The following is a 23,802-nucleotide window of genomic DNA, read 5'->3' as shown; positions in this document are numbered from 1 at the left end:
TCATTCACACTTTTATCAAAGTGACATAAGAAAGGCTGAGGTACCCTGAGCACTTCCTAAGAGTCACACTTTACAGTAATCAGTTACCTAGTCCTGTTTTACCACTGAGGAACAAGGCACAGGAGAGTATGGTGACTTGCCCGGTGTCACGGAGGGAGTGTTGGCAGGCTGGGGCCTGGGCTGGCCGCGATGCCCAGGGAATGTTCTAGCCTCACCTGTTCCTGCCCTTGTGAGCTTCATGTGTGCCAGGCAGCATGATTCCTGTGGGCTGGGAACCCCAGACAACTGAGCCCAGAAACCCAGCCCCAGCACTTGCTGCTGAACTCTTTTCCCTGGCTGTCCTCACAAGTTGGCAGGGCCCGGGCTCTGGCTCTTCTTTTTTTCCCCAGAGTTTCATCCTTTTCTCACACCAAGAGCCTTCTCCCTGGTGCCTGCTTTGTTAGGTCCCAGGAGAGGATCTCAGGTCTCCCAAGAGGGTCCCAACCATCCCTGTGCATCAGATCTCCTCTGCCGTGACCCCACCGGCAGAGGATTGGGGTGCCAAGGGTCAGGATCCTGAGATTTACACGCTTGCACTGCTTGGGCAGTGAAATCCTGGGAGGCACTGCTGCTGCTTCCCAGGCTCAGGGGGTGCCAGTCAGGGTGCCAGTTGGGGTGCAATGGGGGTATTTTGGCTTCTCCTTTCTGACTTGTAGGATGCCATTCATGGGGTTTTTAACAGTGGTAGAGGAAATGGAAGAAGAGTAAAACTAAGCACTTCAGTTCTTGTTTTTCTGACTAACCTGGACCTAGGGAACTACACTGTGGACACAGAGCCCGTAGCCATCCCTGAGCCCTGCCCGCCTCCCTTCTCACCTTCAAGCAGCTGAGCACATGACTGCACTCTGATCTGTCCCCAGGAGCTGATTCACTACAGGGGCACCGCCTCCCTGCCCTCTACTTCATGGTCTCTGACCCTTGATGGCAGCCTCAGCTTCTCCCAGGCTGGCTTCCCTTTCTTTGCTGCCTGGCTCACACACCTCAATGTAGTTACTTCTTTGACATTAGCCACAGTTCTCTTGCTCTTTGACCACCTATAGTCTTCATCCTGCAAAACTTCAGCTTCCAGACGCCATCATCATTGTCCTCCCTAGGGTGCAGGGATAGCTGTTCTGACTCCTCTGAATTCCCACTTCCGACTCTTGACAACAGTGTCCACTTTCCCTTCTCAGTCTAACCCACGGCTCCCTCACCACACACCCAGTCATAGCTTCCAGGATTGATGGCTCAGCCCACGCTCCTGAGACCTAGTGGCTTCTCAGACAGCACATCCCCAGCCACACTCCTCACTTATCCCTCACATCTGTTTCTCCTCCTTAGTTCTGTATCACAGAGACTGGCACCATCTACCCAGATGCCCAAGCCACAGAGTTCTGGAAAGAGAAAGATAGTAAATATTTTGGCTTTGTGGGCCATATGGTCTCTATCACAACTACCCAGCTCTGTTGTTGGAGTGTGAAAACAGCCAGAGACAATATGTAAATAAATGAGTGAGGCTGGGTGCCAATAAAACTTTATGAAAATAGGCAGTAGCCAGATTTGGCCCACAGACCTCAGTTTGCTGACCCTTGGTCTACACCTAGCTCTTGAGGTGTTTCTGTTTACTGAAATGTTTACAGTTGCCTGAACCTGGCGTCATGCATTTATACCTTTGAGTATGTAGCTTCCTCTCACAGGAATGCTCTTAGCACTTTATCCTCAAGACTTGGCCATGCTCACTTCTCAGAAGGCCTCTATGGTGCCCTGATGTCTTCCTCTGTCACATAGCTCTCCTCTGGTCAGTATCATACCGCACTGCATTGATGTCCTGATCTGCGTCCCTGTGAGACCCTAAGCTCTCTGAGGTAGAACTCTTGCTGCCTGTTGTATCGCTGGCACCAGGTATGTTGTCAATCTTAGATCAAGTTGAATCTGAATCTCGTGATTGCTCTGCGAAACATGGTGAATGACAGGAAGGGGACTTAGGACTCAGTGCAGTGGCTGACACAGGAATGACTGCACTTGTAGAAAGAGAATGATGCTGAGCTGGGGTTTCTTTGTGGCATTTCTAACCTGTGTCAGTGCTGGGAAGGGGCCTTCCTGGGCAAGCTGCCTGTTCTCCCCACCTTCCCAGTGTGGATCTGTGGGGCCTCTGTGGGAGGTCTTTATTCCTGGCTAACATCTCTCACCAGGATTGGGGGTTTCTTTCCAGAAGAGTCTGAACTTCCCCTCCAACCCCATCCTCCTCCCAGGAAAACCTTATGCTCTCCATCCTGCCCAAGCATGTAGCTGATGAGATGTTGAAGGACATGAAGAAAGACGAGAGCCAGAAGGACCAGCAGCAGTTTAACACCATGTACATGTACCGGCATGAGAACGTCAGGTGCGATGGCTGAGACCCATCCCCAGCAGAAGGGCTAAAAGAACGTGGCTCCTGGGATTTGCTGAGCACTGTGGGTTTGGTTTTCCTGGGGACTAGAGGCAGGGCCATCCCACTGTGTGCACCTCAGCTCCACTGAACTCCACAGTCCTGTGGAGATGTACTGGCAGATATCAGTTAAAATGTGCTTTATGCAGCCTGTTCTATTCCGTCATTGTATGAATGTCACTCAGGAGAAGGAAAGGGTTCCTAAAAGGTTGTCTGCCATTCAGGGGCAGCTCTAAAAAAAAGGATGCGTTCAGCCAGGGGTAGGGTTTGACCAGTTGGAGGGTGGTTCCCAGGTACAACTGGAGAGGGAAGCATGCAGAGGGGACTTCAGCAAGGATAAGTTGTAATATCGGAGCCCTGAATTTGCCTGGAAGCACCAAAGTCTCACTGTGCTGGGGGATGAGCAAGACCTTCTTCCACTGTTAGCCTGGCTGTCCTGTGAGTTGGCGGGAGCTGGCAGTAGAGTCAGGTCGGGGTCTGGAGCCTCATTGCCTGCGGTCTCCTCTCCTGCAGCATCCTCTTTGCAGACATCGTGGGTTTCACCCAGCTGTCATCTGCCTGCAGTGCCCAGGAGCTTGTGAAGCTGCTCAATGAGCTCTTTGCCCGCTTTGACAAGCTGGCAGCTGTAAGTACCCACTGCATCAGCTGTCCTTGGTCATTCCCTGGCTCAGTAATTCCCTCACTGGTCCTTCCTTTTGCCTGCTTTGCCGCTGCTCCATGTCCAGGAGGGACTGGGAGCACACACATGCCCTGTCCTTTCAGAAATACCACCAGCTGCGAATTAAGATCCTGGGTGACTGTTACTACTGCATCTGTGGACTGCCTGACTACCGGGAGGACCATGCTGTCTGCTCCATCCTCATGGGGCTTGCCATGGTGGAGGCCATCTCGTGAGTGGGTGCCTTTGGCAGCGAGGGGCTCCCAGGGCAGGCTTCTTGGCCCTGGCTGGGGAGAAGTAGGCCTTTCACTGGTCTGACCAGATGCCAGGAATCTGCCTGAGGTGTGGGATAAGGTTGAACCCTCAACCTTGGCAAGTCAGGACATGGCTTCTCCACAGCCTCTGGCCATGCCTCAGCCTTTGGTGACCTCATTCTCTCTATCAAAAGTTGCTTTGTGAAAAACATCACCCTGCTCCATGTTTTCCTGAGGACCCGCCTCCCCAGGAGTTCTCCCCTTTTTCTGTTTTCTCACCATGACCCTCTAAACAGATGCAGTTCAGGGACAGCCCTTCCCATGTCAACATGAAGCGAATGCTGGGTCGCATGCCATAGATGGCGGTAGGGTGGCATTGGAACCTGCCCTTTGCTCCAGCGCCCCACAAGAGCTGGGGAGCAGGCTTCCCCTTGTGTTGCTCCACATGAAACTGGTTTCTCTGGTGGCCCAAGAGAGGGTGGAAAAAGAAGCTCTTAGGAGGCTTCTCCCCTCTAATGGAGCCCAGATGTCATTTGCTCTTCCCTGTGGGCTCTAGGAGCAGCTCTGCATTCTTAGTCTCTCAGGTTAAGCCCCTCTTACTTTAGCTTGGAAAGACACAAAGGCAGTCCCCCCTGGGGTGACAGTAGTTCAGGATTAGAAACTTTAACCTCTACTCCCCCAGCAGGCCAATTTTTGAAATTTGTATTAGTCTTTTTCTGGAGTTGTTAAGCAAGTTATTCTTCACAGAGGTTGTTCACCTCTGTGTTTGCAGCATAGAGGATGCTGGGCACATTCTAGATTCTCGATGGAACAGTAACTTTATGAATGAATAAGTGAACAATTTGAAGAGAGAAATTAGAGGTCCCTCAGGGGAAGAGAGTACTATGTCCCCAGACACCTTGCCCCAAGTCTCACTGACCTGTGATTGTTGGATCTACTGCTAGGTCCTGCCCTGCCTTGTCCCCAGTTGCAGCTGCTCAGCTGAATTAGGAAGCCTCAGGGCATGTGCTAGGCCCCTCAGCCTGGAGGGGAGAGCAGCTCATGTAGAATTCCCTTGCAGGGAGAGTGAGGCTGCCTCACACAGAGCTGAACCCTAACACACCTCTGTGTGCCTGGCAGGTATGTGCGGGAGAAGACCAAGACTGGGGTGGACATGCGTGTGGGGGTGCACACAGGCACTGTGCTGGGTGGTGTCCTGGGCCAGAAGCGCTGGCAGTACGATGTGTGGTCCACTGATGTCACTGTGGCCAACAAGATGGAGGCTGGTGGCATTCCTGGGTGAGTACGCCTTCAGTGTGGGCAGGTGTGAGGATCTATGAAGGGAACATCTCATCCACCCTCAAGGCAGTGGCCCTAATGAGGGACAAGAGGCCATGAGGGCCCCCTTTCCACCCAGTAGCAGTGTTCCTTCCCTCCTACTTATGCCTGGCTAAGGCCACTCTGAGACCTTCCTCTGGGAGCCTGCCTCTTTGGTGCCTCTGCAGCAGTCTGTCCTGTACTTACTGATGTTACAGTTCGGGACTCCTGAAAGGTGTCCTGACTAATAATAATCAGGCAGCAGGCCTGGAGGCCATACTTTATGGCTTACAGCCTCTCGCACAGCTCTCTTGAGCTCTTCTTCACAACCAGAACCAAATATCCCGGCAGGCCCTGCCCTTAGGGTGGACAGGCCAAGCCCAGCCTTCTTACCAGGCCAGGGAGCTTCCTCAGAGACAGTTCCATTTCTGTCCTCTGGTGACTCAGAGTGGGTTTTACCACCCATTGGCATCAGGCTTGCAACTGAGGATCATGCAAGATAGGGAATAATCAGCTTATGACGTTGATTCGAGTTCAGAGCTTATTACATTCCTTATCTCATTTGGTGCTCTCAATAGTCCACGAGGAAAAACTGTGTTCTTGTTTTAAAGACCCAATGCTGGGGCTCAGGGAAGTAGATGCCACACTGTCTACACAGCTAGTTAGCCACAAGACTGTCCCCACTTGGCCTCTGCCCTACATACCCGGGGATACAGGCCAGAGCAGCAGCCAGTGCCTGTGATGCACTGACCATCCCTAGTAAGGGCAAAGGCTGTCTCTGACACATGCTCAAGGCCCCCCTCTGCAATCCAGGCGTGTGCACATCTCCCAAAGCACCATGGACTGCCTGAAAGGAGAGTTTGATGTGGAGCCAGGTGATGGGGGCAGCCGTTGTGATTACCTAGATGAGAAGGGCATTGAAACCTACCTCATCATTGCCTCCAGGCCAGAGGTGAAGAAAACAGCCACCCAAAATGGCCTCAACGGCTCGGTAAGTTCCCTACCACACCTCTGGAGCAGAGATTTGGAAAGGAAGGAATTAAAACGATCTAATTTTCTTAAAAGAACAGTTGTAAAAGAGAGGTTGGTGGGACTTGAAGATGGCTGACTATGAGAGGCAAGAGGCAGGCTGATGTAAAGAATTACTCTGCATCCTGTGGTGCAGGAGTCCAGTGGTAGTGTCTTTCAGAGGCAAGGTGATTGTAGGGGAAACAGTGTCTTTCATGGCAAGTTGGAATTAAGATGATTGCAGTATATCCCAAGACAAATCCAGAAGGGAGGCTGCTGTAATTTTGTTAAGTAGCTGAAGCCACGAGTGGCTTGAATGCCAGGGAGAATATACAGAATGAGGTGGGGCAGCCATCGAGGAAGAGGAAACTAAAGCCAGGGCAGGTTTCCTGAGTGGGAAATGAAGAAGGAACAGGCCCTGAAGTGGCACACATCTGTAAACCCAGTGACATGGAAGGTTGAGGCAGGAGGATCAAAAGTTTGAGACCAGCCTCTGCATCTTAGATCCCATCTCAAAAAATAAAAATTTTGGGGGAATGTAGCTCCTGGGCTCAAACCTCAGTACAAAGAAGGGTGGGGAGAGGAAAGGTACAGAAACAACAGAGCCATCCGTGGTCCTGCCCTCTGTTCTCTCCACGGTGGCTCCCATGGTCCCTTTCTGCTCACCTGCTCCAACAGCCCTGGCCCCTTGGCTGCCACTCATCCTCAGGACACAGCCTACTCTGGAGCCTTTGCACTGGGAATTCCCTTTTGACTTACTCCTTCATTTATTACTGAAATGTCATCTTCACAGTGACACTACCTCTTTACTAAAGGACTCCCAACAACCTCTATGCCCACCATCCTACTCACCCAGCCATCTTTCTATGAACTGCATCTTTTCCTTATCCATTTTGCCATTGTCTGCCCTTCTTCATGAGAATATCTGGTCCACCAGTTTAGATCATTTTGTCTGTACTCCACAAATACTTACTGGTTGAATGAATGAACTAGTTAGCCACAAGAATGCATTTCCCATTTCCCCTGCAGTACAGTGTTTCACTCACTCTGTCAAGGAAAAATTCACTGGTTTCTGGAGGTTTTTCAGACCAAGAAGCAGTTGCAGGGCCCTCCACGAAAACAGATCCCAGTCACTGTCACTGAGTTACTGTTTTGAAGAAGGAATTAGACCATTTGGGTCTTCTGTTTAGAAAACTTTTGATAAAAATTGATATTAGAAAATGACAGCATTTTAAAATTAATGTTCTAGAGGAGAAACTGAATAGTGGAATTTCTAGGTCAGTGAGGCTTCGACAACTCTAGTGGGAAGATTCTAGAATAGGAAACCACCTACAGACTGGAATATGCAGCAGATAGTATCTGGAGACTTTGATGGATGCTTCTTTCTACTGCAGGCCCTACCAAATGGAGCTCCAACCTCAAAGCCCAGCTCCCCTGCCCTTATTGAGACAAAGGAACCCAATGGGAGTGCCCAGGCCAGTGGCTCCACATCGGAGGAGGCTGAGGAGCAGGAGGCCCAGGTAGGCCCAGAGCAAGGAGGACTCACCAAGGGCCAACTTGTGGGTAGGAACTGGGGAGAGGTAGGTTTGCTGCAGTAGGAAGGAGGCACATACTGGAAGTGGGAGGCTTTGTCACTAGCCTGGATGCTGCTCCTTTTTAGCAGTGACCACATTTAGACAGTATAACTGTCTCTTTATCAGTTACATGAAGTCAAGATGGGTAAGTTCCAAGAGGCATGTGTCTGTGAGGCCTCCTGTAGTCACATGGTCCAGAATCCTACAGGTTTGAGATCAGTGAGGACATCCATGGAAAATTTTATAGGATCCGAGACTGTTTTATTGAGAGTGAGACTTCTAAGCTAGACTTACCCCTCTGGCTAGGTCAGACCCACAAGTTCCATGCACAGATGGACATTTCCAAAGCCCACACAAGTAACGACTAGTATGCTGACCCAGAGAATGGGCATGTCTTGGGAGATGATCCAGAACTGCCCCCACTGCCAAGGAGCTCTTAGGGGCTGGAGATGTGGCTCTGTGGTACAGTACCTGCTGAGCACACTTGCGGTCCTGGTTTCCATCTCCAGCACTACAGAAAACCAAAGAGCATCCTTAGCACTAAGGAGCCAGCTATCCACTTTGTCAGTGGATACACTGACAAAGGTGAACTGGAGATGGAGCTCTCTGCCTTGCTTGGCTGGTCTCTCTGTGCAACGAGAGGAGAGTTGTTCCCAAGGCCTTTGTGTCTGACATCAGAGAAGGTGGTAGACAAAGCTTAATGTTACTGGCTTTTCCTTGAGCAATCAGTATTCCGCAGCTTTTCCTGATTGGTGATTTTCTTGATGAAAAGTGGACTTACAGATTTGATATAACTCAATAACATGTACATAGAGATGGCTTTAGCAGCCTGTGACTCTTCATGTCCTAATCATTAGCTTTTGTCACTATGCTCCAGGGTATGCTTCCTGAACGTAGGCTCTTGGTGCCTAAAGAGCTCAGCCAGAGGGGGAAAAAAAAAAGGAACTGGGGAAGCAGGGATTATCTGGGGTAGGGTCAAACTCAGCACAGTTGAGCTGAAGACTAGGGAGTCCTGGCTCTGGCTCCTTGGTGCACTCCTGGATCTGCTGTGACAGCTCCAGCACACTTTTGTTATTTGGACTGACAGCTGTGTAGTCATAGCTGGAGTTGTATTTTTAAGAGTTGATAGCTTTCCTTTGTGACTAGGACTAAGGTGGCAGAAGCCCCAGCATTGCCCACCTTCCCCTTTGCAGCCCACTAGCAACAAGGACATTCTCTACCCTCCCTTCATACCCTATTCATACTCCTTTGCAAAATGGGCCAGATGTGAGCTTTTGCCATTCCCTTAAGCTCTAGGGTTGGAGGTCACTTGTGCCCTCAAAAGTGTCAACATGTAGGGCTTCATGTGACCCCTCTTCCAGCAGGAGGATGTGCCAGAACTGCACTCTTCAGTACTGCCTTGAATTCTAACCTCCTAATCAGGTGTCAAGGGGCTGCTTCCCAAAACACTGCCATCAGCAGACTAGGGGTCTATAAAGACCAGACAGGATTGGTTCAGCTTTGGGTTCAAGCAGGATGAAGCAACATGGGAGCATCAGGAAGACTTCCTGTGAAAATGTTTTTTAGAGATAATGGGTCTAGTCCTCAAGAGCATGACCTCTTTTGTTCCCTTCCCTCTCCACCTTCATCCTTCCCAAATCTTCTCATTCTATTACCCTATCAGCCCTACTGACTCTGCCTCTCTCGCTTGCAGGCAGACAACCCCTCGTTTCCCAACCCCCGCCGGAGGCTGCGCCTCCAAGACCTGGCTGACCGTGTGGTGGATGCTTCTGAGGATGAGCATGAGCTCAACCAGCTACTCAATGAGGCCCTGCTGGAGCGAGAGTCTGCCCAGGTGTAAGTGGCCACTGCTGAGGTCCTGGAACACTGCTTCTCACAGGCCCTTATGTGGGGTACAGGAAACCAGTCATATGAAATATGGTCCCACTCATAGGATGTAGCAGATGTGGCATTTGTGGTTCACGGGGCTTGTTTCTACTGCAGGGTAAAGAAGAGAAACACCTTTCTCCTATCCATGCGATTCATGGACCCAGAGATGGAAATCCGCTACTCAGTGGAGAAGGAAAAGCAGAGCGGGGCTGCCTTCAGCTGCTCCTGTGTGGTCCTGCTCTGCACAGCCCTGGTTGAGATACTCATTGACCCCTGGTAAGGGAGGAGCAGTGGAGGGGACCAGTAAATCAGGAGAGGGAGAAAGGTGAGGGACCTCTAGGGCACAGAGGTGTGAGAGACAGGCACCTCAGCTGGAGCCCAGTGTCAGGGCATAGGCCCCATCTCTGCTCCATGCACCTTCCTTCTCTGTCTCTGCACCAGAATGGGGTTCTAAGCAGGACAAGAAAGCTAGGGGACAGAGGCATTCAAGAGGATTAGAAAACTTGGCTGGATAGGCCCCAGGGGTTTGGGGGACAAGAATGGGGATGCTGCCTCAACCTGTCACCAAGGCCAACCTGGCTTCCCTTTCTTGGCTTATCTTAGTAAAGTCAGATTCTAGGGTGAGCACAGATGTCCTCAGAAGTAGGTCCTTTGGTGCAAGTAGGGTGTTCCAGAGTTCTTGCACAAATAAGCCCCACCTGAAAGATAAACATGACCCTGCCAGTCTCTGGTGGCTGATTAGCAACTCCCTCCTGCCCAGGCATTCCCATTAGAGAGCAGGTGTGTGGAGCCTGTGTGGATCTGTTTTAGTAGCTGTAAAAAGCCTTGGCCTCAGCCACACCATCTCAAGTTCCAGATGGAACACTGTGGAAGGTGCTCTTGGAACCCAGTGCACTCATCTGTAAAGTAAGGGTGATGATCCCATCCTGGCGAACTCTCAAGATTGTTTTGAGATCAAAGTCATTCAGTTTACAAATATTTATATATACTTTGTGCTTGAGAATTAAGGTCTAGAGATACAGCAGTGAACAAAGCATAAAGAAATCCCTGCTTCCATCAAACTTAGAATCTCATAGGGAAAGTCACACATGGATACTTAAATAATTTAAAGTATATACCCAGACAGTGGTAAGTATTTCAGATAAAAATTAAAGCAAGGATAGAAGTTTACATATTTTTTATAGGTCACTCAGAGCAGAGCTCACTGATGAGGTGGTAATTCAGTAAAGCACTGAAGGGGGCGAGGCGCAGGCTTTCTGCTATCTGGGGGTACCTGTCTCAGTCAATGCTGAGGCACAGCGGGTCTAGCCTCTCTGGAGGCACAGCAAGGGCTTAATGCTGCTGGAATGGGGGGAGCTGCAGGGACAGTGGTAGGAATGAATCAAGGTAGAGAGTTCGGGTCTTAGAGGCCATAGCAGGGTGCTGGCTCTCTTCAAATGGGAGGGCAATGGAGGAATATAAGCAGAGTAGTCACTTGTTGGGGCACATATTTGAGAATGATCCCCCTGCTATGTTGAACAGAGTTTAATGAGCAAGAGTGCAAACAGTAAGACCAGTAAGGGGTGATGGCATTGACCCAAACAAACCATGTGATGGCACTTTAGGCCAGGCTGAAGTTAGAGAAGAGGATAAGTGGTTGGACTCTGACTTTTATTGTGGGAGAGTTGCCTCTAAATATATTTTGGACACAAAGCTGGCAGCATTTGCTGACATTGGTTTTGAGGTATGAAAAATGAATGATGCCTCTAAGGTTTTACACCGGTATCTGGCAGAATGGAGTTGTCATTAACCAAAAGATGGACAATATAGGAAAAGGAACATTGGAGAGGCAAAGATCAGGAATTTGGTTTTGGCTATGTTAAATTTGAGATGCCTACAGACACTGTCCATAGGCAGCTCAGTTGTAATCTGAGAACTGGGGAGATACTGGAGTGGAGATGCCAACTTGGAAGTCATCTCCTCACAGGGTACATTAAGAGCATAAGATGTGATGAAATCCTCAAGGGAGACTGTAGGTGCAAAGAGAAGTAGGTCAAGGCCTAAGTTGAGTGGTACAACTGTGTACAGAGATAGGAAGACAGAAAGAACCAGCAGAGAGTGAAAAGATCCTGAAAACCAAGCGAGAATGTTTCAAGGAATTAAGAGATGACCTCAAACTGGACAGGGGATTTAGCAACATGAGGTTTCTGAAGCTCTTCACTCTCTGTGAAAGGGTGAAATGGGAATGGGCACGAGGACCTCAGTGAGAGCAGATTTCTCAGTGAATGGGATGAACTGGATGTGAAAGGACCTTGCCACTGAGGTTCTGAGGAGTCAAAGGATATGTCAGACATAGCGACCCTCAGCAGGAGTTCTGAACTGTTTACCATGGTTACAAAGCAGATGCTCATTCCTAAGAATCCCTTCCCAAGATTTTTTTTTTTTTTTTAATATTTAGCTGTAGATGGACACAATCTCTTAATTTATTTTTATGTGGTGCTGAGGATCAAATCCAGAGCCTCACGCTGGGCAAGTGCTCTACCACTGAGTTACAACCCCAGCCACCCCAAGTTTTTATTGGGCCATTTGGTATATCTGTGGCTCTTTCCCCTTTATCTGGGAAATGTCCCAGAGGACAATTAGGGAGGTGGTGCACTCCCAGGCCCTGTACTCAGTGATATCGCATTGCCTAGGGCCTCTCGTTTTGTGCAGCAGCAATTCTCTGGTGTCACATGTAACTGCAGGCACAAGCCTGTGCCATGCTTGTCTCTACTCTCCAAGCTCCTTACCCAATCTCACTTGTACTTTAATCATCATTTCTCTGCCATAGGCTGATGACAAACTATGTGACCTTTGTGGTTGGGGAGATTCTGCTCCTGATCCTGACCATCTGTTCAATGGCTGCCATCTTCCCACGGGTAAGAAGCATTGTCTGTTGGGCTTGGAAGCTTCTGGAAGAGAGTGCACTTCTATAAAACTGCATACTAAAGGAGCTATGCTTCCTGACAAATTCTGACTCGTCTTTTATTGGGATGGTTCAGGCATTTATCCACTCCCTCCCTTATTCATACATCCATTCATCTGTTCACTGTCAGCTAAGCAAACCCTCTGGGCTGGACTCAGATGGGCCATAGTACTACAGCATACAAGTAAGGTAATCTGGATAAAGGGGAACCTGGGTAGAAAGGCAATGCAGGCCTGGCTGGAAGGTGGGTTGGCTCTGACTATGAAAGACCTTAAAAGCCAGACTAAAGGGATTAAGACTTTCTCCTGCAGGCACAGGGGGTGCCAGGCAGTGTTTGATCAGAAGGATAAGAGAAAAGGAGTATTTTAGAGAAACCGGACAGGTGGCTTGCCAGGTAACCTGGGGGATTTAGGTGACCTAGGAAAGGGTGGGATAGGTAGTTAGGCAGAAGGCTGGTCCTGAAAGTTGTTCCTTACCCTGTCCTATGCTCTTGGACATGGAGAGTGACTGGCCAGTGTTGTCCATGCTCCTGGGATGGTCAGCATTTTTGCCAAGTACTACAACTGGAGGCCATGGAGTTGCACGCACACACACACCTGAAGGACTGATAAAGAGTACCTGGACTCTGGCACTGTCTTCTTAGTGTGGTCCCACTTTATCAGTTTTTGGGTGACCCAGTGGCAAGGCACTTTTTAGGAACAGAGTATGGGAGCAACAAGAGTTATCAGTAGTCATATATACTGGACAAAGGACTATCAAAGGCTCATGACCCTTGAAATTCTATTCCTTCTAGGCCTTTCCTAAGAAACTTGTGGCCTTCTCGACTTGGATTGACCGGACCCGCTGGGCCAGGAACACCTGGGCCATGTTAGCCATCTTCATTCTGGTTATGGCAAACATCGTAGACATGGTAAATCTCCTCTGTCCAAGTTCCTGTTGGAGAAGGGCTTCTTGGCTGTATGAGCAGTCTGTTGGTCCATTCCTTTGCAAGCAGACATAGATTTAAGTGGCATTTAAGTTCCTAAAATGATGATTCCAGCTAGATGAATGGGTCTTCTGCTGTCACCCAAGGAACCTCTGAGACTGACTTGTTTCATTGCAGATCTTCCTTCTCAGAGTCTGAGCCCAGTTCCATGAATCTAGTTCTGAGCTAAATGCATCAGTATCTATAGGTTCATATGAAAGTACTAAGGCTCAGAAAGATACACTGACTTTTCTTCACAGCCAGTCAGTAACATGAAGTCAAGTATCAAGAATTAAAGCAGTTTTAAATCCCACTCCTAAGTTTCCTTCCTTCATGTCTCCTTATTTAAAGAGTGCAATATACATAAGCATTCTGTCCACCTGAAACATTCCTTACAGTGTGGGCTAGTGTCAACCATCCATCCAGGCCAGGGAGGTAAACCTGTTTCACCAAAGGAGCTCCTGTTTACCTTCTGAACATGGCCAGAACTTCCTAGAAAGGTGAGACAGTAGGAACAGCAGCTTTATAGGGCCCAGATGGCTGGAAGACAAAACATCTTCTGTTCTCAGTTCATAAAGAAGCTGGGGGTTCTGTGAGCGGGCAGCCAGATGCTTTCCTAGGAAGAAGGGACAGGAGTTGGAAACTCAGATCTATTGATTTAGAGCCACCAGGCATTTATTGAGCATTGAGAGCTTAGAGCTATCATGATGTTCTCTTGTCAGTTGTCACAGCTTCCTCCGATTGTGGTAGCACCATATGCACTCTCTTTTAAAAAGTCCTTTCTTCAAGTATCATGCTGTCATATTACTTGCTGGATTTTAACAATTTAAGTATAGCAATGAAATCAGCATGGAGACTGATTCTGGCGTGTAAGTGAAAAAGCTCTAGGGCTGCAACCATCAATCAGAAGTCTGATTAGTTAGGTGCTCCAGAGCCGACCACACCCATGAGCTGCAATGCCTACCACACAGGGAAAGGCCCCTAACCTCCTGCATGTTAGAATACACCTGAGGCTGGTGCCCACATCTGGGGCCTACAGTTTAACAGGGTCATGGATGCCCTGCAGAATATCTGGAGATCACTGCTGGTGGGGTAAAAACAAATGGGTTGAGATGATAATACTGCATGTGCTAGAATTATATGCCAAGACCTTGCCTGAAGCCAGATGAGCTGGAAGTACACACACACACACACACACACACACACACACACACACAATCTTACTTATTTTTTTCTCCAGTTGATGGCTATACTTTCTGTTGATCACATCTGCACAGCAATGAATCCATTGAAGGTAGTGATCTAGAGGGCAGTGTGGGCAGAGATTTGCTGTCACCATAGGGAAGTGGTAGTAGAAGTCGACTGGTCATAGCCCCTCCTGCAGTGACAGTGTGGTTTGAAGAACATGCTGGATCGGAAGCCTAAGGACCTGGCTCCTGGTTCACTTTATTGTTTGCTAATTATGCAGCTTTGCCCAAGTCCAGCCTCTAAGCTTTCTTTCTATGCAATAGGGACAATACTAAAAACACAAGTTTTTCTGAACATCAAATGAGATATATGGTAAAACTCTTAGCAAATAATAATTTTGTATTATTCCCTGGTCACTTTCCCCATCCTTCTCTGAGGGAGGTGCAGGAGGCAGCTAAATGGTCACTGCCATGGTATAGCCCTCTCTAACCAGTGTCTGCTGTTCCCTTGTACACCTGTTCCCCTCCTGATCACCCTGGCCTCTAGCTTAGCTGTCTCCAGTACTACACCGGACCCTACAACGGAACTGCAGGGATGGAGCTGGAGGGAGGCTGCCTGGAGAACCCCAAGTATTACAACTACATTGCCGTGCTATCCCTCATCGCCACCATCATGCTGGTGCAGGTCAGCCATATGGTGAAGCTCACACTCATGCTGCTCGTCACGGGTGCAGTGGCCGCCATCAACCTCTATGCCTGGTGCCCCATCTTTGATGAATACGACCACAAACGCTTTCAGGAACATGAGTAAGATGAAGCTTGATTGGGGATCTGCATGGTCTCCTTCCTTCTACCCCAAGTCTCCATTTCAAGGTCATGGGCCTGCACTGAGGTGGCATTCTGCCTCTGGGGCCCATCAAAGGTTTATATGGGAACCAGGGTTTGTGGTTTCTCAGACATGTCACTGGCTGGCTATGATCTGGGAACAGGTCCTCTCCATCTTGATTTAAGACTGGGATACCTCAAGTGTTTGGCTGGGCATCAACCTGTTGTTCAAAGATGCAGCCTGAATGTGCTCTTATCTGCCTCACAGCTTTCCTTTGGTGGCCTTAGAGAAGATGCAGGTATTTTCTACCCCTGGGCTCAATGGCACTGACAGGTAAGTGCTACTGTGTTCCCTCCTTGGTCTCTGCATCTGTGGTCCTTCTTCTAGAGACAGGGAATATAAGAAGCCAGTATCCTGGGATCTCAACCTTTCAAAGGCACATAAGTTGTATACCATTCAGTAATGGAAATTAAATATAGTGCCACACAAAAGCAAGGATGAAAGTTAGAAAAAGCCATGGTAAGATTGGGCCCTGGTCCCACTGCTGATATTAGTCTCTTCCCTTCTCCAGACTCCTTACATGGTTCTAACAGCTTCTGTGATCAGTAAGGTACTCTCTGGGGAGTTGCCCTGATGTAAACACCCAGTGTAGCAAGGCCCTGGCTGACTATTAGAAGTCCAATGGCCTAGGGAAGTTCTGCTGCCTCAGGAGGTAAGGACTTCATGTAAAGGAGTATAGTGGTGGGGGTAACTTCCAAGGCTCAGGATGACAGGAACCAATAAAACCCAGGTAGAGGGAATGCAAGTTCCTTACAGGAAGGCAGTACAGGTGCTTTCAGTTGTATTCTGTATGCCTGGCAGGCTGCCGCTGGTGCCTTCTAAGTACTCAATGACAGTGATGATCATCATCATGATGTTGAGCTTTTACTACTTCTCCCGCCACGTGAGTACCTACACACTCTCTGTCCTACTGGCCCAAACCCATCAGAGCCTCCCAAAAGGCAGTTCCAGGATCCTAGAACCCTTCCTAGACCCAGCCTTACCTGTGGCCCTTGGCAAGCCACTGCCTTCTCCCTATTCTGGTTTCTTCCTCAGCAATACAAAGAGAACAGTTCTTCACTTCTTCTGACCTCCTCCAGGAAGTTAAAGGAGCATGGGGGTTGCGGGAGGGTGACGTGCTAACACAAAGGCCTGGATAAGGTCCAGTCCCTAGGCTGGGACTCATGGTTTCTGTATTCACCCTGGCATGTGGCAAGGGGAGGGGGTCACTAATGCACTGATCACAGAGCCAGAAGAGAAAGGAAAGGGATCTCATGAAGTTTGGGGTTAAAAGGATGAAATAAAAAGAAGGAAGGAAGACAGAGCAGGGAGATATCCACACAAGGAATCCATGTTGGCTCAGGTGCCGCCAGTGGTTTGCCAAGGAAAGGACAGTCTTCCTAAGCCACTTCTCAGCCAAGTGGAGCTTCTGGAAAAGGGGACTACACCCTGAGCTGGGAGATTCCCCCCAACCCTCCCACCTCCACCTGCCTATGACAAACCTGCACCTAAAATTAGGTGTCAGGAGTCCCCACACATAGGAAAGGCCTCTTGAATCTCGGCTATAATCAAATTGGTCAGGATCCATATTTCAGTTGTGGGACAGCCTTTTTGATTATGTGAGTCCTCTCAGGGTCTACGTCCTTTGCCACTTAGCCGTCTTCCTTCATTTTTCCCAAGGGGAAAATGGGGCCTCCATTGAGGCCCCACTCTTTATCTTTCCATCACCTAGCTAGCTTTTAGAGCACATATCTTGCCTATCTGTGTCTGTAGGTGGAAAAACTGGCACGGACATTGTTCCTGTGGAAGATTGAAGTCCATGACCAAAAGGAACGTGTCTACGAGATGCGACGCTGGAACGAGGCCTTGGTCACCAACATGTTGCCTGAGCATGTCGCTCGCCATTTTCTGGGTTCTAAGAAGAGAGATGAGGTGAGAACATGGTCTGGAGGCCATGTGCTCTTCCTTCCAGGAGCCCTCTGGGCACAGGTCTTCTCATGGTGGTTTGGGTCTCAGGTGGAATTGAGCCTGACCAGCAACAATATCAACACAAAAGAGTTTCCTAGGCCTCTTATAAAGGGCGCTATTGTAGATATTGTTCATGTAGGGCCCATCTCTGAGGCCCCATTTCAGAAGACAAGGCCTGGCCAGAGTCCTGCTTTCTGTTGTTGTGATCTTTTGAAAACGGAGTGGTTCCCATTTCCACGAAACCCTCTTTCTCACAGCTAGGCTGTTACAGGAGCCAGGAAAACTATTTTTCATTTATTCAAAATTGTGATGAGCTATTTTCCAACCAAGTTAGGATAACTGGAGAGATGTCTGAGTTCAAAAAGTTGAGTGTACACTGTGTGTAGGAGAAGACAGATTTGTTTTCTTAGCACATCACCCCATTGGGCAGCCATCCTTTGAGCTCTTGGACCCTGTCTCCTTTTAGGAGTTATATAGCCAGTCTTATGATGAGATTGGAGTTATGTTCGCCTCCCTGCCCAACTTTGCTGACTTCTATACTGAAGAGAGCATCAATAATGGTGGTATCGAGTGTCTGCGCTTCCTCAACGAGATCATCTCTGATTTCGATTCAGTGAGTGCCTTCCTGCCCCCTTCAATCAGAGCTAGCCCATCCCAGGACAGAGAACTGAATTAACCTAGCCTGGCTACATTTTCCCAGACAAACCCTTTCCCATAAGGACTTCTGCAACTATTTGGAACTCATGGGTCTCAGGGGTGAGATGGGAGCCTGAGAAATAAGGACTAGCCAATCCTGAGGCCCCTGATTCTTCCCTCACACTCACATTCAGTAAACATTTATTGAGTAACTTGTACACCAGGGAAAATGCTTTTATATACATGCTCAAATACCCTAGGAGACTGGTAATTTTATCTCAGTGTTAGGATCGTGGAAACTGAGGCTCAGAAAGTCAGGTAGTTTGCTAAGTGTGCCCTTAGGCATCTCCTGAATGCTTTGTGGGTCTTGTAAATGGGAGCTTGTTAGTTGGTTCATTCATCTCCCTTGATTCTACTGACAATTCTTTTTCCTTAAACCTGGCCACAGCTCCTTGACAATCCCAAATTCCGGGTCATCACCAAGATCAAAACCATTGGCAGCACCTATATGGCAGCTTCAGGAGTCACCCCAGATGTCAACACTAATGGCTTTTCCAGCTCCAATAAGGTAAATAAGCTTGTTAGGTAGGTAACTGTCTAGAGAGGTGACAAGGCTTCTACCCAGGGAAAAGAGACCCAGCATGTAGGAAATGAGAAGTATAACAAAAAGTTACCGAGTACTGTCGTACAAAGGGTTCCCAGACATATACTGCACATGCAGTGCAGATATAAGAGAGTTTACTGAGAAAGCCAAGAAAAAGAACACACACAAATCCCCATTACAGTTCTATAGCATATGCCTAAGGCAGTTTGTGCACATCATGATCATGCCCCCTTTAGGATACATACTTTCATAACTGGGGAGTAGGAGCGACCTGTGCAATTCTGTAACAATGGAAACTTTAAAAGGAAGACCTGGGAACTCACTGGCTGCTATCTGCCTGCTCTCTGCTAAGGTAATACAGATCTGTAGAACCCTTGTGTCAGGCACTGTCCTTAAAACATCACCCTGTTCTACCTTTACAACCATGTCAGTACTACTGCCATCTCTACTTTCTGGATGAGATTAACAAAGCAGGTGGAAGGTAGGTCATCACCCTAAAGTATTTATAATCTAGTTGAGGAATCCAGACAAAAATCACTACACAAAAGCTGGGCATGGTGGCACATGCCTATAATCCCAATAGCTTGGAGGCTGAGGCAGGAGAATTGCAAGTTCAAAGGCAGCCTCAGCAATGGTGAGGCGCTAAGCAACTCAGTGAGACCCTGTCTCTCAATGAAATACAAAATAGGGCTGGGGATGTGGCTCAGTGGTTGAGTGCCCATGAGTTCAATCCCCAGTACCAAAAAACAAAACAAAACAAAAAAGACCCACAACCTGAAGACCAGGCTTAGGGTGGTGGAGATCTGTGTCATGATCAGGTAGATGACAGGAAGCAACTGAGTTGGGTAGAGTCTGTCTCTCCCATCACCATGGCCAGTCTTGTCCTAGTGAACTGGTGGCTTCTGAGGGAGGATAATGCTAGAGGAACCTGTATGAACTCTTGTCATAGCAATATGCTGCAGCAGACTCCAGGACGAAGGAAAGGCCACCAACAAGTAGATGTAGAGACCTCTTCCCTTGTAAATGCTGCTATAGGAAGGAAGCAGGAGAGCAGGCTGCTCCAGTAAGAGCCTGGGTAGCTCCTGACGCTTTCACCACTGCTTGTCACAGGAGGAAAAGTCAGACAAGGAGCGCTGGCAGCACCTGGCTGACCTGGCCGACTTTGCACTAGCCATGAAGGATACACTTACAAACATCAACAATCAGTCCTTCAACAACTTCATGCTGCGCATAGGTAAGGGATCCAGCTCACCTGCCCTGGCTGTCTGGTGCTGGGGATATCAGCAGAAAAATACCAGAGGCTCAGGAAGACCAAAAGCAGTTAGGGTGGGGAGGTCACAGACTCACAGAGCTAGAGAGGATTTGAAGGATCTTTAGCCCAGTCTCTTCAAATTGAAAACCTGAATGAGGGCTGAGGTTGTGGCTCAGCGGTAGAGAGCTCACCTAGCACATGCAAGGCCCTGGGTTTGATCCTTAGCGCCACATTAAAATAAAGATATTGAGTCCAACTACAACTAAAAAATAAATATTAAAAAAAAAAGAAAGAAAACCTGAACGATGAAATGGTTGAGCTAGACCTGCTATGACATACTCATAATCCAGCATTCCTTCTGACATGCCCAGGAAGGGGGTCTGTTGTCTTAACTTTTTTTTTTTTTTTAAGAGTGAGTGAGGGAGAGAGAGAATTTTTAATATTTATTTTTTAGTTTTCGGCAGACACAACATCTTCGTTTGTATGTGGTGTTGAGGATCGAACCCAGGCCGCACGCATGCCAGGCGAGCGCGCTACCGCTTGAGCCACATCCCCAGCCCTGTTGTCGTAACTTTTAGGGTGTTTCTGAGACTGCTAAGGACTCCCCTCCTCAGAGTGGATTGTCTTTTGAAAGGAGTTAATGTCACATGCCATTCCCTACTGAGAGGGTCTCACTCCTGAAGTTGCAGAGCCCTGAAATACTAGCTATGTTAGAAGCTGGCCAGTACTGCACTGAGTAGATAACATGGCATATTGGGGGTAGTTAACATTTGCCATGGACTTGGTGAGGACAGGATAAATAGGAGACATGGTTCTGTCTTCTAGTAGCTTAAAGATGACTTCAACAATACAAGGTATTACATATTCGAGAGCTTATGTGGTGGGAGTCAGGTAAAAATTTTTATAAAACAGGAACTGGTGGCTTCTGAGGGAGGATAATGCCAAGCTTGGCATGTGGCTGTGCTGAACTTTATGCCTCCTACTCCAGGCATGAACAAAGGAGGGGTTCTGGCTGGGGTCATTGGAGCCCGGAAACCACACTATGACATATGGGGCAACACAGTCAATGTGGCCAGCAGGATGGAGTCCACAGGGGTCATGGGCAACATTCAGGTATGTTCAGCATGCTCAGGTGCAGGGAATAGGAGAAAAACAGCACAGGGAATGCTCTGCTCTGCACCACTGCCTCCTGTCACTGGCCCAGAATTCTAAGCTGGCAAAGCTGTGAGGTGAAGGTCATGCATGGGAAGAGAGGCCTTTAAAGCCTCAAGAGAAGGAAGAAAATGGTTCAGTCCACTTGCAACTAATAGGTCTGTTTGAGTTGAGAAGAGCTTGTGCTCTGGTATGAACTGATATTTGGTGCTGATAGCAACTTCCCCCGGGGCAATCCTGATGTCTGTCACCTGGGTCTGCAAGAAAAGCTCCATGAACTGGGAGCCCAGAGAACAGAGTAGGGAGTTACAAGTTCCCAGGCTGTAGTCTGCTACATGGGTGACCTGTGGCTGTCCTACTGGAAGAGAGGACTATGGCTGTCTTAGAGAGAGAAGGGCTTTGAACCAGTTGCCCCGAGTTCCACGGGTCTCACCTGGAGCTCTCTGGGGGGTCTGGGGTAGAACATTAAAGATGAGCACTGACTGGGACCTAATGGTCACATGAGTATAGATAGTACATGTGGATCCATTTTCAGCCCAGGCCTCTAAACCCAGCACAGTTTAGGCTCCCTCTCTAACCCCAAGCTTTCTTACTTTCTCCTTCATGTGCAGGTAGTAGAAGAAACACAGGTCATCCTCCGAGAGTACGGCTTCCGCTTTGTGAGACGAGGTCCCATCTTTGTGAAAGGGAAGGGCGAGCTTCTGACCTTTTTCTTGAAGGGGAAGGATAAGCCAGCTGCCTTCCCCAATGGCTCCTCTGTTACACTGCCTCACCAGGTGGTGGACAACTCCTGAATGGCCTCTGCTCCCATGACAGCCCACATGGAAAAGGAGAATTTCTTTTGGAATTGAAGAAAGGCCTTGGGAAAGGGCAATGACCACGTTCTGATGTTCCTGAATTACTGAAGTGCACACTCCCATAGACTTTAAAATGTTAAGCCTTCACTTGTTTGTGGATATGTCAGCTCTGAGGGTGGCCATACTATTCTTCAGTGTGCCTGTAGCTTCCCCAGAGTAGGAGTCTTAGGCGTAGTACTCGGAGAGTCCTTCCAGAGCCCTAGTTCCAACTCAGCCCTTCTTCCCCCAGAGAGGCCATGGCCACTGTGAGTAAGAATTCAGCAGAGGTGGAATGAAGGTGCCTTTGCCACTGGGCTGGGAGCACAGGTATAGGAGCTTTGCTAAAAAGAGTAGGGCTTGGCAGAGTTAGATACTGCTGGAGAATGCTCCACTTCTGCTGGAACCTGACAACAGTGCTTTCATTGTGAAGAGAGCTCCCACAGAGACCTGACTGTCTTCATATGGTCCCAGTTAGGTTAAATGGCCCTTGTCCTGATGTTCCTGGTAATCTTGAAAGGTTCTTCTGGAACCCCCATCACCTTAGTTATGAGAGCAGAAAGTGCAATATTTCCTTTCACCTGGTGGGGGGAGGGGGGTTATTTCTGAAAGAAAAATATATAAACAGATCTTCTACATTTATATTTTTAATCTGTTAAAAAATACTTTCCAATATTGCCTTGCCTTTTGAGCTCTTGCTACAGTCGCCTTTGCTACTGCTTTAAAAGAGAATTTACAGGTATTGATAAAGAACAAGACTGTTTTATTAAAAGCTTTACTCAACTTGAATGGAATCATTGTGGAGATTCTGTTAATGCACCCTGCTAAGTGCTTTGCCAGCCCAACCAAATGCTTAGAAGAGCTTGAACGGAAACATCTCTTTTTTTTGTTTTTGTTTTTTAATTTTTAGTTGTAAATGAACACAATACCTTTATTTATTTTTATATGGTGCTGAGGATTGAATGTAGTGCCTCACACGGGCTAGGCCAAGTGCTCTGCCATGGAGCCACAACCCAAGCCCCTCTTTTATTCTTAAATATACAGAGGTATCTCACCTTCATGAGGTTCTAAGAAGTGGTCATTTCAGAGTGAAGCCTGACTATAGCTCTGGGCCTCAGGAAGTAACACCTACTATCTGTAACTGGGCAAAGGAGGGAGAAGAATTGAGACAGGAGACCCTGATCAGCCAGACTCAGGTTTCCACAGCTGTCGACTGGCCCTAAGCCAGGAAAAAGTAAGTACCAGCACATCAGAGGCCCACGGTTACAGGGAGAAACAACACACTGAAAGGCCCTTAAGATGGAGAGTGAGATTGTGCAGCTGGGGCCTGGAGTTTCTAGGAGGAGAAGGAAGACATGAAAAAGGAGGATCCATTTCCATTTACAAGATTTCCAAGTTTTTTTTTTTTTCCCCCCACAGTGATTATGCATTCAGCGCTCTACTAAAATGCTTTAAGAAACAAAATATTAGACACAAAACCCCAATTATTTTATCTATAGTACTCTGTCACATCATATTCCTTATAAAACAGTGACCACTGTTCCAAATCATAGATTGAACACACTTCCCTTCTTACCTATATGATGTATTCCATATCTAGAGTGTCCTAAGAACTTTCTTTTCAAAGTCTTAGGAAAATGAGGGCAAAATTACTTGAAGCTCCCACAAAAGATCAAAATGTTCCCTAGTCGTTCACAAAATATGTCCTATTACCCCACAAAAAGGTCTTGATGCTAAAATATATGATTAAATCAATTAATACCTCAGAAGAAGAGATGATCCTGAGCATAATGGGTGATTAATCATGGAGAATTGTCCAAGAATTCCAGTGCCTATGGGACTCAAACTTGTTCCTTGTCATTCTGATGAAGAAGCAGGTGCCTATTCTTAGAGTAAGGCTGGTCTCCCAGCAAAGTGTGAGAGCCTTTCAATTTTCAGTTCTAGGACTACACATCAAATGAGTTCCCAATGGAAACAATATTTTAGGTCAGACTCAAATCCAGCTTTTCTCCTCCTCTTGAAAATGAAGCAAACACTTGATGCAGGGGCTTCGTACAGAATAGAGTTTCATGAGATGCTCTCTGCTCTTCCCATGAAGTGGACAATGCTTCCACTCCTAAGAAAAGAGATTATATCAATCTCATCTAGTTGCAACTAGGGAAATCACAACTTGGATTACTACTATTCTGAACTTATGCACCTTTTTTTGGTTGGGAGCTGAGAGAGTCTGCCTCCTATTGAGCCAATGTAATTTTGAGACCAGAGATTTAAAACAGACTCTGCCCACAGAAA

At 47.9% G+C, this 23,802-nt stretch overlaps 2 protein-coding genes across 5 annotated transcripts in view; one reads left to right on the top strand and one right to left on the bottom strand.

Moving 5' to 3' along the window:
- Adcy3 (adenylate cyclase 3) overlaps positions 1-22,299 on the top strand; it is an 85,482-nt gene extending 63,183 nt beyond the window's left edge. For 2 of the 3 annotated variants that reach the window (XM_076833773.2, XM_077105202.1), the window contains 19 exons: positions 2,271-2,401; positions 2,960-3,071; positions 3,209-3,336; positions 4,478-4,636; positions 5,468-5,645; positions 7,057-7,182; positions 8,930-9,072; positions 9,220-9,381; positions 11,915-12,002; positions 12,843-12,959; positions 14,748-15,007; positions 15,294-15,359; positions 15,888-15,969; positions 16,839-16,997; positions 17,500-17,646; positions 18,118-18,237; positions 19,384-19,507; positions 20,514-20,638; positions 21,289-22,299. In XM_076833773.2, coding sequence (XP_076689888.1) covers positions 2,271-2,401; positions 2,960-3,071; positions 3,209-3,336; positions 4,478-4,636; positions 5,468-5,645; positions 7,057-7,182; positions 8,930-9,072; positions 9,220-9,381; positions 11,915-12,002; positions 12,843-12,959; positions 14,748-15,007; positions 15,294-15,359; positions 15,888-15,969; positions 16,839-16,997; positions 17,500-17,646; positions 18,118-18,237; positions 19,384-19,507; positions 20,514-20,638; positions 21,289-21,471 — 2,610 coding nt within the window. In that variant the 3' untranslated portion in view covers positions 21,472-22,299. The remainder of the gene's footprint in view (positions 1-2,270; positions 2,402-2,959; positions 3,072-3,208; positions 3,337-4,477; positions 4,637-5,467; positions 5,646-7,056; positions 7,183-8,929; positions 9,073-9,219; positions 9,382-11,914; positions 12,003-12,842; positions 12,960-14,747; positions 15,008-15,293; positions 15,360-15,887; positions 15,970-16,838; positions 16,998-17,499; positions 17,647-18,117; positions 18,238-19,383; positions 19,508-20,513; positions 20,639-21,288) is intronic. The other variant, XM_076833775.2, reaches the window with a different exon arrangement.
- Positions 10,121-23,802, bottom strand: part of Cenpo (centromere protein O) — a 29,268-nt gene continuing 15,586 nt past the window's right edge. The window contains exons 7-8 of one of the 2 annotated variants that reach the window (XR_013088668.2): positions 23,273-23,626; positions 10,121-13,629 (exon numbers count right to left, since the gene is read on the bottom strand). Coding sequence is in view for 1 of the 2 variants with exons in the window: in XM_076833776.2 (XP_076689891.1) it covers positions 23,493-23,626 (134 nt within the window). In the remaining variant the exon portion in view is untranslated. Of the gene's footprint in view, positions 13,630-22,141; positions 23,627-23,802 lie in introns of those variants that run through there. The other variant, XM_076833776.2, reaches the window with a different exon arrangement.

The sequence above is a fragment of the Callospermophilus lateralis genome, chromosome 14 (genome assembly GCF_048772815.1).
Source record: "Callospermophilus lateralis isolate mCalLat2 chromosome 14, mCalLat2.hap1, whole genome shotgun sequence".
Taxonomy (NCBI): domain Eukaryota; kingdom Metazoa; phylum Chordata; class Mammalia; order Rodentia; family Sciuridae; genus Callospermophilus; species Callospermophilus lateralis.
The sequence above is the reverse complement of the archived record's forward strand: the minus strand, read 5'-3'. Positions and strand labels throughout refer to the sequence as shown.